The following is a 12,952-nucleotide window of genomic DNA, read 5'->3' on the forward strand; positions in this document are numbered from 1 at the left end:
TTGAAGTCCCATGTTTTTGCTCAAGTATGAGAGACAGAAAATTTACACGCTCGAGCGGCAGAGAACAAAAATCAACATAAATGTAATGTAAACCTGATTTCGTCAAAACCAAAACACTTGTGAATGCATGAATGCAATGTAAAAACATTTTATGCTTATTCTAAATGATACTAACCACCTAGAAATGCATAAATGGTATCTAAGTCTAACTTACCTCACCTAAATTCATATGAAGCCTTGTTTGATGATGAACGGTTGAATATGGGCAACTTCAATCTTCCATTTGCATTTCTCTTGTTTTGCCAACTTCATAACCTCACTCCTGACTAAATCTAAAACATTCTAGTGCTTACATAGAAAATAAGGGCTCGTTCGGTAACGTTTTAAGGGGTTGTTTTCATTTTCAAAAAACAAAAATAAGGCAAAAACACGTTTGGTGGCCCAAAAACAGAAAACACTGAGAATGTTTTCATAAAATGAAAACAAGTTCATGTGTACTTGTAGAAAACAGAAAAAAGTTGTTTTCATTCTCATGGGAAACGTTTTCATAAAAATAACTTACATTTATTATTTCAAATTGTACTACCAGACACATTTTCATTGTTTTTGTTTTCTGAAGATGTTTTCTAATTAATTTACCAAACGCATTTTCATTTCTTGAAAATGCAAATTCGTTTTCTTGTTTTCATTCTCTGAAAATATTCTAAGAAAACATTCTCCGAAAACGTTACCGAACGGGCCCTAAGCTTAGGCTAGGGAATGCCAATTTACATATATGACAATTACAACATATGATTTAGCATCAATATTAAGTAGTTCCAAATATGCATCATCCTCCGGAGTTGCAACCTGCGACAAGTATACCCATGGTGGTGGCCATACATTACCAGCCACAAGAGCAGCATCTTGAAGTACTTGATCATACGAGTTGGCCTCAATATCTAATTGGTATTGACTCGTAATATTATTTGCTTGTAATCGATGTCTCACCACCAAATGTTTGCATTTCAAGTGTTTAAAGCATCCTCCTAAATCCCTTCTCAACCACTTTAGTGACTGTTTCCAAGTACACTTGTTTATGGAGACGTTGATGATGTACATCTTCGTCCAAGCATACTTGAAAACAGTCATTGAATCGCTCCATTAGTCAAAGAGTTTGACCACTTAAATTGGGGTTGGAAAATACTCGAATTGTGAGATGAGGAGGCTCCTTAATCGCTCTGTTAGTATAATAGAGCTTTAATCTCAAGGTCTCTTAAATATATACACACAACACAGAAAGAAACACCATTCATAGCCGTGCTCTGCTACCATACAATATTGTAACCCGCTTCCTGCTAGGAGGAGACAAGCCAAAAGTCCCTTTTTTTACCGTTAATTTGTCTGTTGTTATGTCCGTTAACCGCGCACGTTAGCAAAGAAAAAGAGCCTGTGCGCCTCCCCACAAACCAAACGATTAAAAAAATAAAAAATAAAAAGCAAAAAGCACTGATAACAGAGTGAACTCAACGATACCTCCACCAACAGTCACAAACTTCTCTCTCTCTCTCTTTTTCTCTCGGAAAACGGGACCCAACTTATGAATTCAGCTCACTCCGTTCCAACGATTGAACTCGGCCATGGTGATTTCGACTGTGAGTTCACTATTCCGAGCTCGGATTTTCACGACCATGTCTCCGCCGTTGATCCTCGTTTGAGCTCTGTTAGCAGCGGTCTCAGCTCATAGTTGTTGCTTCCTGTTCAAGTCTGCGCTAATTGACGGTCGTGATCTCGCTGTTTATTTCAGATCTGAAGCGTTACCCAGTAATCGACGGCGTCGATGATGTCTGAGCTCACAGGTTCGCTCCCATCCCCACCTCTAATTCTAATTTCGTTGTTCATTGTTCTTAAAGTGAGGACTTAGTTGTGTAATCGATTTAAAGCTTATACTTTTTTATTTTTTGCTGATTTTTCTATCCATAATTCCAACAACTTTTTTTAGTGAGTAAGCTTATTAATTAAAGGAGCTATTTTGCGTTTTTCTGGTTATGAATTGAGTGGCAGCGAGGTGCTCCGGTTGCATAGTAACCCTTTGTTTGGATGCAGAAAAAAGTACGGAAAAAGAGGAGAAATAATAATTATGTGTTTTGTCCCTTTATGAAGACATTCGATTAGGGCTCACAAAGTGAGTGATGTTTTTGTTTTCTTGGGTCCCTGCAACCATGTGAACCATTCTTTGTAAAACTTGCATTAGATGTCAGATTATGGCTGTTTTAATGTGTTTGTTCTGGAGCCAATCTAGCTGGAAATTAGGTAACAAGTTTAGAGCTTTTCTTATCATGAGAGCTTCTGTGAGTGTGAGTAGTTTTTTATGGGTGAATTGAACGCTAATTTTGAATCAACAATGCAGGAATATTGAAGAAGGTCCGATGGTTGTCGATGAAATACTTGCTTTTGTTTTGTTATGTGATATCTATCATCGATGCAGCACCATCTATATCTCCCATGGGTGCACCATGGGCAGCACCTGATATGCCAAATCTTCCCCTGCCAGCCGATTTGCCAGTGTCCCATAGACACTGGCAAAAACATTTCTTACCACGTGCTGCGCCAGTTGCACTATCACCTGCACACCCTCCTTTTTATGGTCCCTTAATAACTGCTGGTCATCCCCCTGCAACTTCTCTATTGTCAAGGCCAGCAATGAAGAGGAGTGGCTTGGCACCTCCCCTTGCTGGCTTTCAGAATATTGCCCCAGCACAGTCGAGTGCTGGTACAATCCCTTCGGGTTTAGCACAGCCTCCGCTCACTCCTTCCATTTCCAGTAAGTTACACTCCGAACTGTGTTATTTATTTCCCCCCCTTTTTTTATGAATTCAATAATTTCAGATGACTGCTATATCATAAAAGAAGTAAGATAATCACTATTAGGTCTAATCTTCACTATTTTAGTCCTTCTCATAAGAAAAGAAAGTCACTTAGACGTTTTCATTTTTTATATCTCCCTTCAATGGTCATCCTTATAAACGAAAAAAAAAAAAGCCAAATAAAAAATCTAGTAGACGTTTCATTAGCATCATGATGGTTTTAGTTCGTCTCTTTTTTCTAATCACTGTAAAGATGACTAAATGGTTTCTAGTTTGGCTTATTTTTCTGTTAGGATGATCCTTAAACGAGGCCTTAAAGAATGGTCAGATTATCAAGTTGGGTTACTGGATCACGTATGCTGTCTGTTTCTTTTCTTAGAAAGAGAGGTCCCTTTTTAGAACCATATGAATAAATAAATCAATATATACACACACAAAACCCTTCTTAAGGGGGATCTCTTTCACTATTCACCAAAAGGGATTCTTGCAAGTTTGTGCAGTAGATTGTTGCAAGTGTTCGTGAATTGTGCGGGGTTTAGCCAAGAAACTATGAAATTGCCACTTTTTTTACTGATAACTTATTTGGTATGGGGCAAAGAAGAAGGCTGTTACTCTTTGAAGATGTGCAGTTTTGGCTTCTATTTTGACTATTTGGATAGAAAGGAACAAGATAATATTTGACAAGAGGATGGACGAGGTGGTTTCCAAGAGTCAAATTTCTAGTCTCTCTTTGGGCCTCTTTGTCTAAGCGTTGAAGTAAATTTTCCTTTTAAGCACTGGTTGCTGTGTTTTCTTGACAGACTTTTTATCCGTATTTCATTTTATTATATACGTTTTTTTTTAATAGTTCCCGGTTCCCATAAAAAAGCCAAATATTTATATGTTGAAGTTATTGACAAGTGATGAATTACTAAGCTTCCTACCTAATTTCATATTAAAAACATATTAACTACTCAATTCTTATTTATTCAGCACAATGTAATTGTGCTGAGACCTAACTCTGTTGCTGACAAAGGTTTTTTTTTTTCATTCCTTCCAGACTGTTGCAAACCAGACATGGTATTGAGACGCGAAAGTCGGGGTTGCCACTGTGTTTATCCCATTAAGCTCGACCTCCTCCTCTTAAATGTTTCACAGAATCCTAATCGGAATCTTTTTCTTCAAGAATTAGCTTACCAGCTTGGTTTGAAAGTTTCTCAAATAGAGCTGATTAACTTTTATGTACTCAGCTTATCAAGGTTAAATATTTCAATGGATATTACTCCATATCCAGGGGTCAGTTTCTCAGCAAGTGATGCATCTGCAATAAACTCTTCTCTTGTCATGCACAAGGTTAATTTAGACCCCGCATTAGTGGGCGATTACAAACTCCTCAATATAACTTGGTTTAAGCCTCCACCTACTTCTCAAGGTAATTCTGACATATCCCCAATGTTTATATAATCTTCTATACTGTGTTCGTTTGCAATATGGTGGTAATCTTTATGGTGAGACAACTGTAATGTTTCAAGTTCTAAATAGATATAGCTTCATTCTTCTAATCCAGACAAAAAACTTCGAAATAGGTAATCTCTGCATTAATGTATCTGTGTGTTTGCTTTTACCCTACTATAGATTATTTTGGCTGTGTAGAGTAATAATTTGCCCTACTGAAGATGTTGTGTGCTTTGGCCTAGTTAGTTGCTTCAAAGAGGTCAACTCTATTATATGAATCAGAATATTAACATGCTCTTGTGGTTTTTTTTTTTTAAAGCTCCTGTTGCTACATCACCAGTTAAAGCCCCACCAAAACCGTCACCGACTCATACGTCCTTAACTGCTTCAAGTAAAGGGAAACATTCAAATTTGAGTCTTATTATTGGTATTGGTGCCGGAATACTGTTAATTTCCATTATAGCTGTGCTCATACTTTGTTTATGCACATTCCGTCAAGAGAAGACTAAAGAATCTAATATAGAAACAGGTATGTGGTTCCATTTTCAGATTCATACATTTTCCTGTTTTCTTCTGGTTTCAATGGTATCCGTAATCTTTGGGTATTATCCTGGTCATAACTTACTACTGCTACGAACCATTGTGTGGACCAACCTTTACTACTGCTAAACCTTTAATTACACTTTCAGAGTTTGCAGTCATGAAGATATTGTTATCCAGAGGATATTCCTATCTCGTTACTAAAAAAGCAATAAATGTAAATGTAAATCATGCCTGACAATGTGAACAAATGGTGTATGTCTGTGTATAAATATGCTTAAAGTTTTTTAACTAGTTGCATTTTCAATTATCTAAATCCAGTTAACCAGCTGCAGAAAAAATTTGAAGATCTGATGAAAAGAGTTGCATGAAACACCAAAGCAGAAACTTGAAATAGATTTGAGTTTGACTTTTCTGTATTAGTAGTTTAGATTTTCTGTTCAAGTTGCTTATTTCGTGCCTTTTTTTCCTCCTCTTTTTTTGTGGACTTTTTCAGCCCCAGAAAAGCAGAGAAGCGTCGAAACAGTTCCAGCAGTAGGATCTCTACCCCACCCAAGCAGCACTCGGTTTCTGGCATTTGAAGAACTTAAACAAGCAACAAACAACTTTGAACCTGCAAGCATACTCGGAGAGGGTGGTTTTGGCAAGGTGTTCAAGGGCGTCTTAAGTGATGGTACAGCTGTAGCAATTAAAAGACTTACTAATGGAGGGCAACAGGGGGATAAGGAGTTCTTGGTTGAGGTTGAGATGCTTAGCAGGCTGCATCATCGTAATCTGGTGAAACTTGTGGGTTACTATAGCAGTCGTGACTCCTCACAAAATTTACTTTGCTATGAGCTTGTGCCAAATGGAAGCTTGGAGGCCTGGCTTCATGGTAATTTCTTGAATCACATAATGCCATCTAAAGTTAACTGTTTCACTAAATTTATTTAATTATTACTGGGTGTAGCGTTTCAAAATAGAAAACATGTTATATCTTAATCATACTTTTTCTTCTTGATATGCATTGCTGACAATGCTCTCTCTCTCTCTCTCTCTCTCTCTCTCTCTCCTCCCATCTCAGGACCCCTGGGAGTAAATTGTCCTTTAGATTGGGACACCCGAATGAAGATTGCACTTGATGCTGCCAGAGGACTTGCTTACCTGCATGAGGACTCACAACCGTGCGTTATCCACAGAGATTTTAAAGCATCCAATATATTGCTAGAGAACAACTTTCATGCTAAAGTTGCTGATTTTGGCCTGGCTAAACAGGCACCTGAAGGCAGAGCAAATTATCTTTCTACTCGTGTGATGGGAACATTCGGGTTGGTCTCAATTTCTACCATACTTAGCTTGTCAATTCTATCATTTGGAATGGCACTTAGATGTAATTATTTAATTTTACAGGTACGTAGCTCCAGAGTACGCCATGACTGGACACCTACTTGTTAAAAGTGATGTTTACAGCTATGGGGTTGTCCTTCTTGAATTACTCACTGGTAGAAAGCCTGTAGATATGTCACAGCCATCCGGGCAGGAGAATCTTGTCACCTGGGTTAGTATTATTCATACAGCCCCTCATTCTTCTGTTTTTAAATTGACCATTTCTATTGAAAAGGATAAAAAGTAACAAGTTTAATATTCTTAGGAAAGAAAGAAAAAGAAAAAAACTAGTGGTATATTTGTTCCTTCCTTTGAAGCATAAAGTGATATTCAATAGGTCTTTTGCCATTATTATTTTGGATGGGAGAGTGAGACATTGGGTTTTCTATCTTCCAGGCAAGGCCAATTCTTAGGGACAAGGATAGGCTGGATGAGCTCGCAGATCCTAGTCTTGAAGGAAAGTACCCAACGGAAGATTTTGTACGAGTTTGCACGATTGCAGCAGCTTGTGTTGCTCCTGAGGCAAGCCAACGCCCTACAATGGGTGAAGTGGTACAGTCACTGAAGATGGTGCAACGAATCGCCGAATATCAGGATTCCATGTTGACCTCTTCCACTGCCAGACCCAATCACAGGCAGTCATCGACTACCTTCGAGTCCGATGTGTCATCTTCAATGTTCTCGTCTGGTCCTTACTCTGGTCTAAGTGCCTTAGATAATGACAATGTGTCTCGGGCAGCAGTTTTCTCTGAAGATCTTCACGAAGGACGATGATTGCGTAACAGAAGTCGACATTCTGTTCAAAGCATAGTTGACCGTCCGGTATAGCAATGTAGGAGCAGTCCCCTTGTGAGCAGGGTATATACAGGTTGATTTTTTTAGGTAATAGGTAGGTTTTGTAATTGTGATTCTTGTTTGGGGGAGGATGAGTGTCTTTTTGTAGTCCTTTATGTGGGGGAACCACTGTTCAGTTTTCTCCATAGGCAGTGGTTCTCCGCACGGTGGATGAAATTTTGTATATGTCTTGTAAGCTTGTTTCATGAAATTGGGGTTTTAAGTGTTTCGTATCTATATATCCATTTTCCATGTCTTTCAAATTCAATGTGTTACTTACGACGCAAGATCCCACGTTGGAAAAATAGCATCCTAGATTGGTTTAAGAGCCCTTGAGCATGCCTCCTTGACGAGCCGGTTTTTAGGGCAAGTTCTACCGATGCTCTTAACAGGGGCTACTACCAAGGTCTAAAATATTGATGGTATCGGAAATATCGGTAGTCCAAAAATACGGAAATTTTGATGGAAATATCGAAATATTATTGATATCAATAAAAATTGAATAAAAACCACATAAATTGTAAGAAAAACTTGGAAATTTTATTGAAACTTTGGAGGATGTTTATTTAGTCAATTATCTATCAGTTTATCATAAAAATTTGAAAGGAAATGCATTGCATGATGGGTTTAACTTATTTAAGTTGATCATATAGTGAGCTAACAAACACTGTGAGTAGTGGTGGACCTATTAAGGCGCAAGGAGATGCAGAAAGTACCCCCCATTTGGATTCAAATAAAAATACTAGAAAATCAAAATATGAAAAATCGGTTATAGTGCAAAATACGATTTAGGCTAAAAATGATGGCTCATTAAGTTAATATATACTTATACTAAAATCCCATAAAATCAAGTTTTCTTATTTGATGGGTAAGAAATAAAAGCCACTAAAAATTATCTTGAGAAAATGATTATTCCGAAAAACCATTTTTCATACTTAGTCAATATTTTTACATAAAATAATTTTTCATTTATGATATGAATGCATGAAGAGACTTAAGGTCAATCTAAGTGAAGCCTTAGATGTTCAATCTACAAAGAGTTTTTAGCCTTTCAAAATTGCACCTCCACTAAAAAATTATTGGGTCCGCTAGTGACTGTGTGTGAATGTAGAAAATATGTAGTAATTAATGAAAGAAGATTAAATACACCATAATCATTTATATATAATGATTTACTAAAATTTTGGTATTCTAAAAAGTCAACAAGTCTATTGTTAATTACATGAATATTAATTTGACTTGTTAAGAGTAATTTGATTGATAATGACTTTCTTTTATATATATTATATGAATAATATTTTTTAATTCAAATCCGATGTGGATTGATCAGTTGAATCTAAATCTGATTATAAATAGATTTGGACTTGGATTAAGGCTAATCTCATCCGAATTCAATCTTGTTACAAGCCTAAAGAGAGGAGAGGTTGAATTGAAAGTCATGTCACATAATTGCACCTTGATTATCCTCAGTTTTTTCAAAAAATTAAAAATAAAAGTATCTCTAAAGAAGAAGGAAAGGTCACAAGATGACTTATTTAGAGGCGCAGTAACAGATAAAAAAGAGTTAATTGTGTAGGGTATGAATTATAGAAGAAAACAAATGTGGAAGTAAGTTGGTATGGAGATCCCAGCTGGTAGTTTTGGAAGTGATCACTTCATGTCGAAGTTGTCGGTCTTGTAACTCATGCATGTTATTCTATAGCTTAATATAATGAATTGTTATCCATGCACGTGAATCTGTCTTTAGCTTATTTGATGAACAACTGGGCACTTATTAATTGCTTCAAGACAACCTGTGCTGTATAAAACATGTGAGTTGCTACTTTTGAAAACGATATATATATATTCTATCATGGACCAGTCTATGCATTAGAAGAAGGAGATGATGACTGTCTTTATTTTGTCATAATTTAGAATTTTAATAAATAATTTTACGAGATATGTGAAACAATATTATGTAGGAAAAGTAGATTAAGGAATGTCTTATTACTCACAAACGAATCCTAATTATTAGTAACAAGACTTTTTAAAATAAGACCAAATAAATCACGTTCAGTGATCCACAATAAATCACCGTAATTATTAGATACACTATTCTAATAATGCACATGTTTAATAATAATAATAATAATTCATTGTGGATCTGAACGAGTATATACATGAACACGTGAATTGACACTACAATTATTAAAGGAGAGATCATAATATAATATAATTTAAGAAATGTTTTGAGTTAGTGTCCTGGGACGCATGATGACACAAACGAAAAGACAAGTGCGTTTTGAAGCGTCTAGAACCTTGCAAGGTCGTTTTGGGATATTTTAGTTGAACCAAGATCACAAACTAAAAATGTCTCGTTAGAGAGTATATAAGAATTTTGCAATTACAATAATTATCACAATTATTAATCAATGATTGTTCTAGCGTCACAAAACTATAGGCCTAATCCAGAGGCCTTTGCAAGGTCGGAGGAGGAGCAGTCCATTTTGGCAGGAAAGCAAGGTATTCAAAGCAAACACGAGGACGTGATAGTTTTTCCAGAAAAAGACATGACATGTTCACGTGTCTCAGTTATCCACCGAAATGGCTTTTCTTTGCATGCAGCATGCGATTGCGATGCTAGTGCTGAAAAATATCCTCTTCTTTGTAATCAACTCTACCTTGAACAAACATGGCTTTTTTGCAGTACACGTAAGCCACTATCTCTAATTCTATCCAGAAGAAGTATGCTTAATTGTTGTGTTGTTAATGCGCGCAATCGCAAATGAAAGTGAATGATTTATGCAAATAAGAAATTATATCCGTAGTTTTTGACAAATTTATTGCTCACATTATTCCAAACTTTTGAGAAACTCTTCCATGAGATAGGCCTATTCCGCAAACCAATCGTAGTGATGACTTGTTTACTTACAAGTAATGAGAATACGAAGAAAGATAAAGAATGAGAGCGAATCGGATCAACTATCTTCTCTTAGTTGCCTTGAAATTTCCAAGTTAAATATTAGTTGGTGTCGTAGAATAAGGCTTTCATCTCCCAAGAATCTTCGGATCAATGAATTTGCAACATAGGTTTATTTGCAAGATGCATGACAAGGGATAAATTACCAAAATCAAATAAATCAACATCAATAATGAGACGGATTTAACAATGTTAATTATTTTATCTTAAATGACAAGGACAACAACCCATGTCACTTTTGAATTTTGATCCTTCCTAATAGGAAAATGTGTATCAAAACCATATGGTGTTTTATTTATTTATCTATTAAAAAAAGCATATGATTAATGCAGTTCTCTTCCAAATGAATAATTTGCTGGCCGTGCACAATATATTTACGCGGGAATCTGAGAATCTCGTTAAGCATAATTATCACGCTAATAATTGTAATTAGTCAACTTTATAAACAAACACCGAACTCGCCCCACCCGACTCCAATCCACGTCACTCTTCACTGTTTATTCTGCGACTTTTTTTTTCTCTCTCTCTCTCACATACGACTTGTCGTCCTCAACGACGACGACGACTGAATCTCCTTGGCAATCTCTCTGAGCACAAACTTCTGAATCTTCCCAGTCGAAGTCTTCGGGAGCTCGTCCTTAAACACCACCGTTTTGGGCACCATGTAGTGCGGCAGATTTGCCCTGCAATACTCCATGATCTCCTTCTCCGTCGGCTTAGGGCTGACGTCAGTCTTCAAGCTCACAAACGCGCACGGCGTCTCCCCCCAGAACTCGTCAGGCTTCGCCACCACCGCCGCTTCGTTCACCGCCGGATTCGCGTAGAGCACGGACTCAACCTCCACGCTGCTCAGATTCTCGCCCCCGGTTATAATAACGTCCTTGGATCTGTCCTTAATTTCCAAATAGCCATCGGGATGCATCACGCCCACGTCACCCGTATAAAACCACCCGTTTTTCTTCAAACAGTTTGCTGTACTCCCCGGGTCTTTGAAATACCCCAGCATCACGCACCCGCCTTTGAACACAATCTCCCCAATCTCCGACCCGTCTCGCTTCACTGGAGAACCCGAATCCGGATCCACCACGTCCACCTCCGTCATCCCAATCGTCCTCACCCCTTGTCTCGCTTTCAGCTTCGCTTTTTCCGTCACCGGGTATTTATTCCACTCCGGTTTCCAAGCACATGACACGACCACCCCACCCGTTTCCGTCAACCCGTACCCGTGGCAAACCAAGAACCCGATTGACTCGGCCCGAAGCAGGACGCTCGCCGGCGGAGGGGCTCCACCGGTGAGGATGTGAACCGGGTGCGGGAGCGGGTCGGATATCGGGTGGTTGACGAGCATGTTGAGCACGACCGGCGCGGCGCACATGTGAGTGACGTTATGGGCTCGGATTGAGCTGTAGATTTTGGGAGCGTCGAACTTGCGGAGGCAAATGTTGGTTCCACCCACTGCGGCCATGGCCCACGGGTACGCCCAACCGTTTGAGTGGAACATCGGTAGGGTCCACAGGTACACGCAGTGTTCGGGTACAGACCAGTCTATGATGGAAACCAAGGTGACGATGTACAAGCCTCTGTGGCTGTGCACGACGCCTTTCGGAGACGACGTCGTTCCGGAGGTGTAGTTTAAAACCATCGGGGCCCACTCGCTAGCCGGCCGGACCCACTCGAACGACGGATTCCCTTTCCTCACTAGATTCTCGTAAGTGTCAAGGAAGTAATTATTATCAACGGCTGGGATTGGTGTTGAGCGGTGCTCATCATCGGTGATGAGGATGAGAAGCGGTTTTGGGAGGTGAGGCGGGAAGAGAGAGAGTGCTTGGAGGATGAGAGAGACGGAGAGGTGGTCGACGAAGATGAGCTTTGATTCGCTGTGGCGCAGGATGATGGAGATGTTGTGGGCGTCGAGGCGGATGTTGATGTTGTTGAGGATGGCCCCGGACATGGGGACTGCAAAGTGAAGCTCGTACATGGCTGGGGTGTTGGGGGACACCACGGAGACCACCTGGGAGCGCTTGACGAGGGAGGAGATGGAGGAGGCCAGCTGGAGGCATCGACGGTGAGTTTGGGACCAAGTGTAGGTGGTGGTAGTAGTGGTGGCGGTGTAGATGATGGATGGGCAGTCGCCGTTGACAACCGCCGCTCTTTCGAGGAGAGTGAGGGGAGTGAGAGGGCAGAGATTTACAGGGCTTGGCTTCAACTGGTCCATTTTTTGGAGGTGTTTGAAATGGAGAGAGAGAGAGAGAGAGAGAGAGAGAGAGAGAGGATGAAGAGGTGGTGAGAGTGGTCGAAGGAGAGGGAGGTGCATTGGTTTAAGTACACAAAAAGCTGAAGCTTTGTTAGGATTCAGGCTTTAGGAGTTAGTACGGTCTTTCATTTAATGGAGGTGGGGTCAAGGCCCAAGCTGGTACGTGGGGCCGGCTTGTGAATATTTTAAGAAAATAAATTAGGGTGGTAAACATGGACCACTGGGGACCAAAACACGTGTAATTAAAAAAAAATGTTCGTTAAACGCCAAAAAGGAAAAATAAAAACAGAACGAAGGCATGGTTTGTTAAACAAAAAAATATTAATACAACAAAAACATGGTTGTTGTTAGAAAAAAAACATAAAGCAAGAAGATTCATCAAGAGTGTTGTAATTTTTTATAAAACACAATATAATTTACTAATTTGGAAAATAGAAATACAATTTCATTTAATTAGTATAAGGCCAAAGACCAAATACAGTTCCTAATTTTACAAAAATATCATTCAAAAATATCAAAATTACACACAATGCCACTCTTTCTAAGGCAAGCATACTATGCCACATATCCACATCCAACCAACCGCCACCGGCCACCTGTCACCACCACCGCCGGACTTCCCCTGCCGGCCTACCACCTTATGCAGGGGACCAACTCCGTTGCCCTTTATTCACCTTTAAAAAAAAGATTTTGTGCAATTGAATGAACTCGAACCTTGAC

General features: G+C 39.1%; 1 protein-coding gene and 1 pseudogene across 1 annotated transcript; one reads left to right on the forward strand and one right to left on the reverse strand.

The window, feature by feature from the left end:
- Nucleotides 1-1,489: 1,489 nt before the first annotated feature.
- On the forward strand, nt 1,490-7,282 carry LOC110755725 (Protein kinase superfamily protein). The gene is made up of 8 exons (XM_021956973.2): nt 1,490-1,838; nt 2,390-2,803; nt 3,886-4,257; nt 4,600-4,809; nt 5,317-5,694; nt 5,884-6,127; nt 6,210-6,357; nt 6,582-7,282. The coding sequence occupies exons 1-8, from the start codon at nt 1,820-1,822 to the stop codon at nt 6,957-6,959; spliced, it is 2,163 nt and encodes a 720-aa protein (XP_021812665.1). The 5' UTR covers nt 1,490-1,819; the 3' UTR covers nt 6,960-7,282.
- Nucleotides 7,283-10,351: 3,069 nt separating this feature from the next.
- Nucleotides 10,352-12,294, reverse strand: LOC110755732 (2-methylpropanoate--CoA ligase CCL4 pseudogene; annotated as a pseudogene).
- Nucleotides 12,295-12,952: the final 658 nt, after the last annotated feature.

The sequence above is a fragment of the Prunus avium genome, chromosome 3, assembly GCF_965620075.1.
Source record: "Prunus avium chromosome 3, drPruAviu1.hap1.1, whole genome shotgun sequence".
Taxonomy (NCBI): domain Eukaryota; kingdom Viridiplantae; phylum Streptophyta; class Magnoliopsida; order Rosales; family Rosaceae; genus Prunus; species Prunus avium.

Coding starts and splice junctions, on each gene's coding strand:
- LOC110755725 (XM_021956973.2), top strand. Junction 4,258..4,599: donor GCCTCCACCTACTTCTCAAG/GTAATTCTGACA, acceptor TTTTTTTTAAAG/CTCCTGTTGCTACATCACCA. Junction 4,810..5,316: donor AGAATCTAATATAGAAACAG/GTATGTGGTTCC, acceptor GGACTTTTTCAG/CCCCAGAAAAGCAGAGAAGC.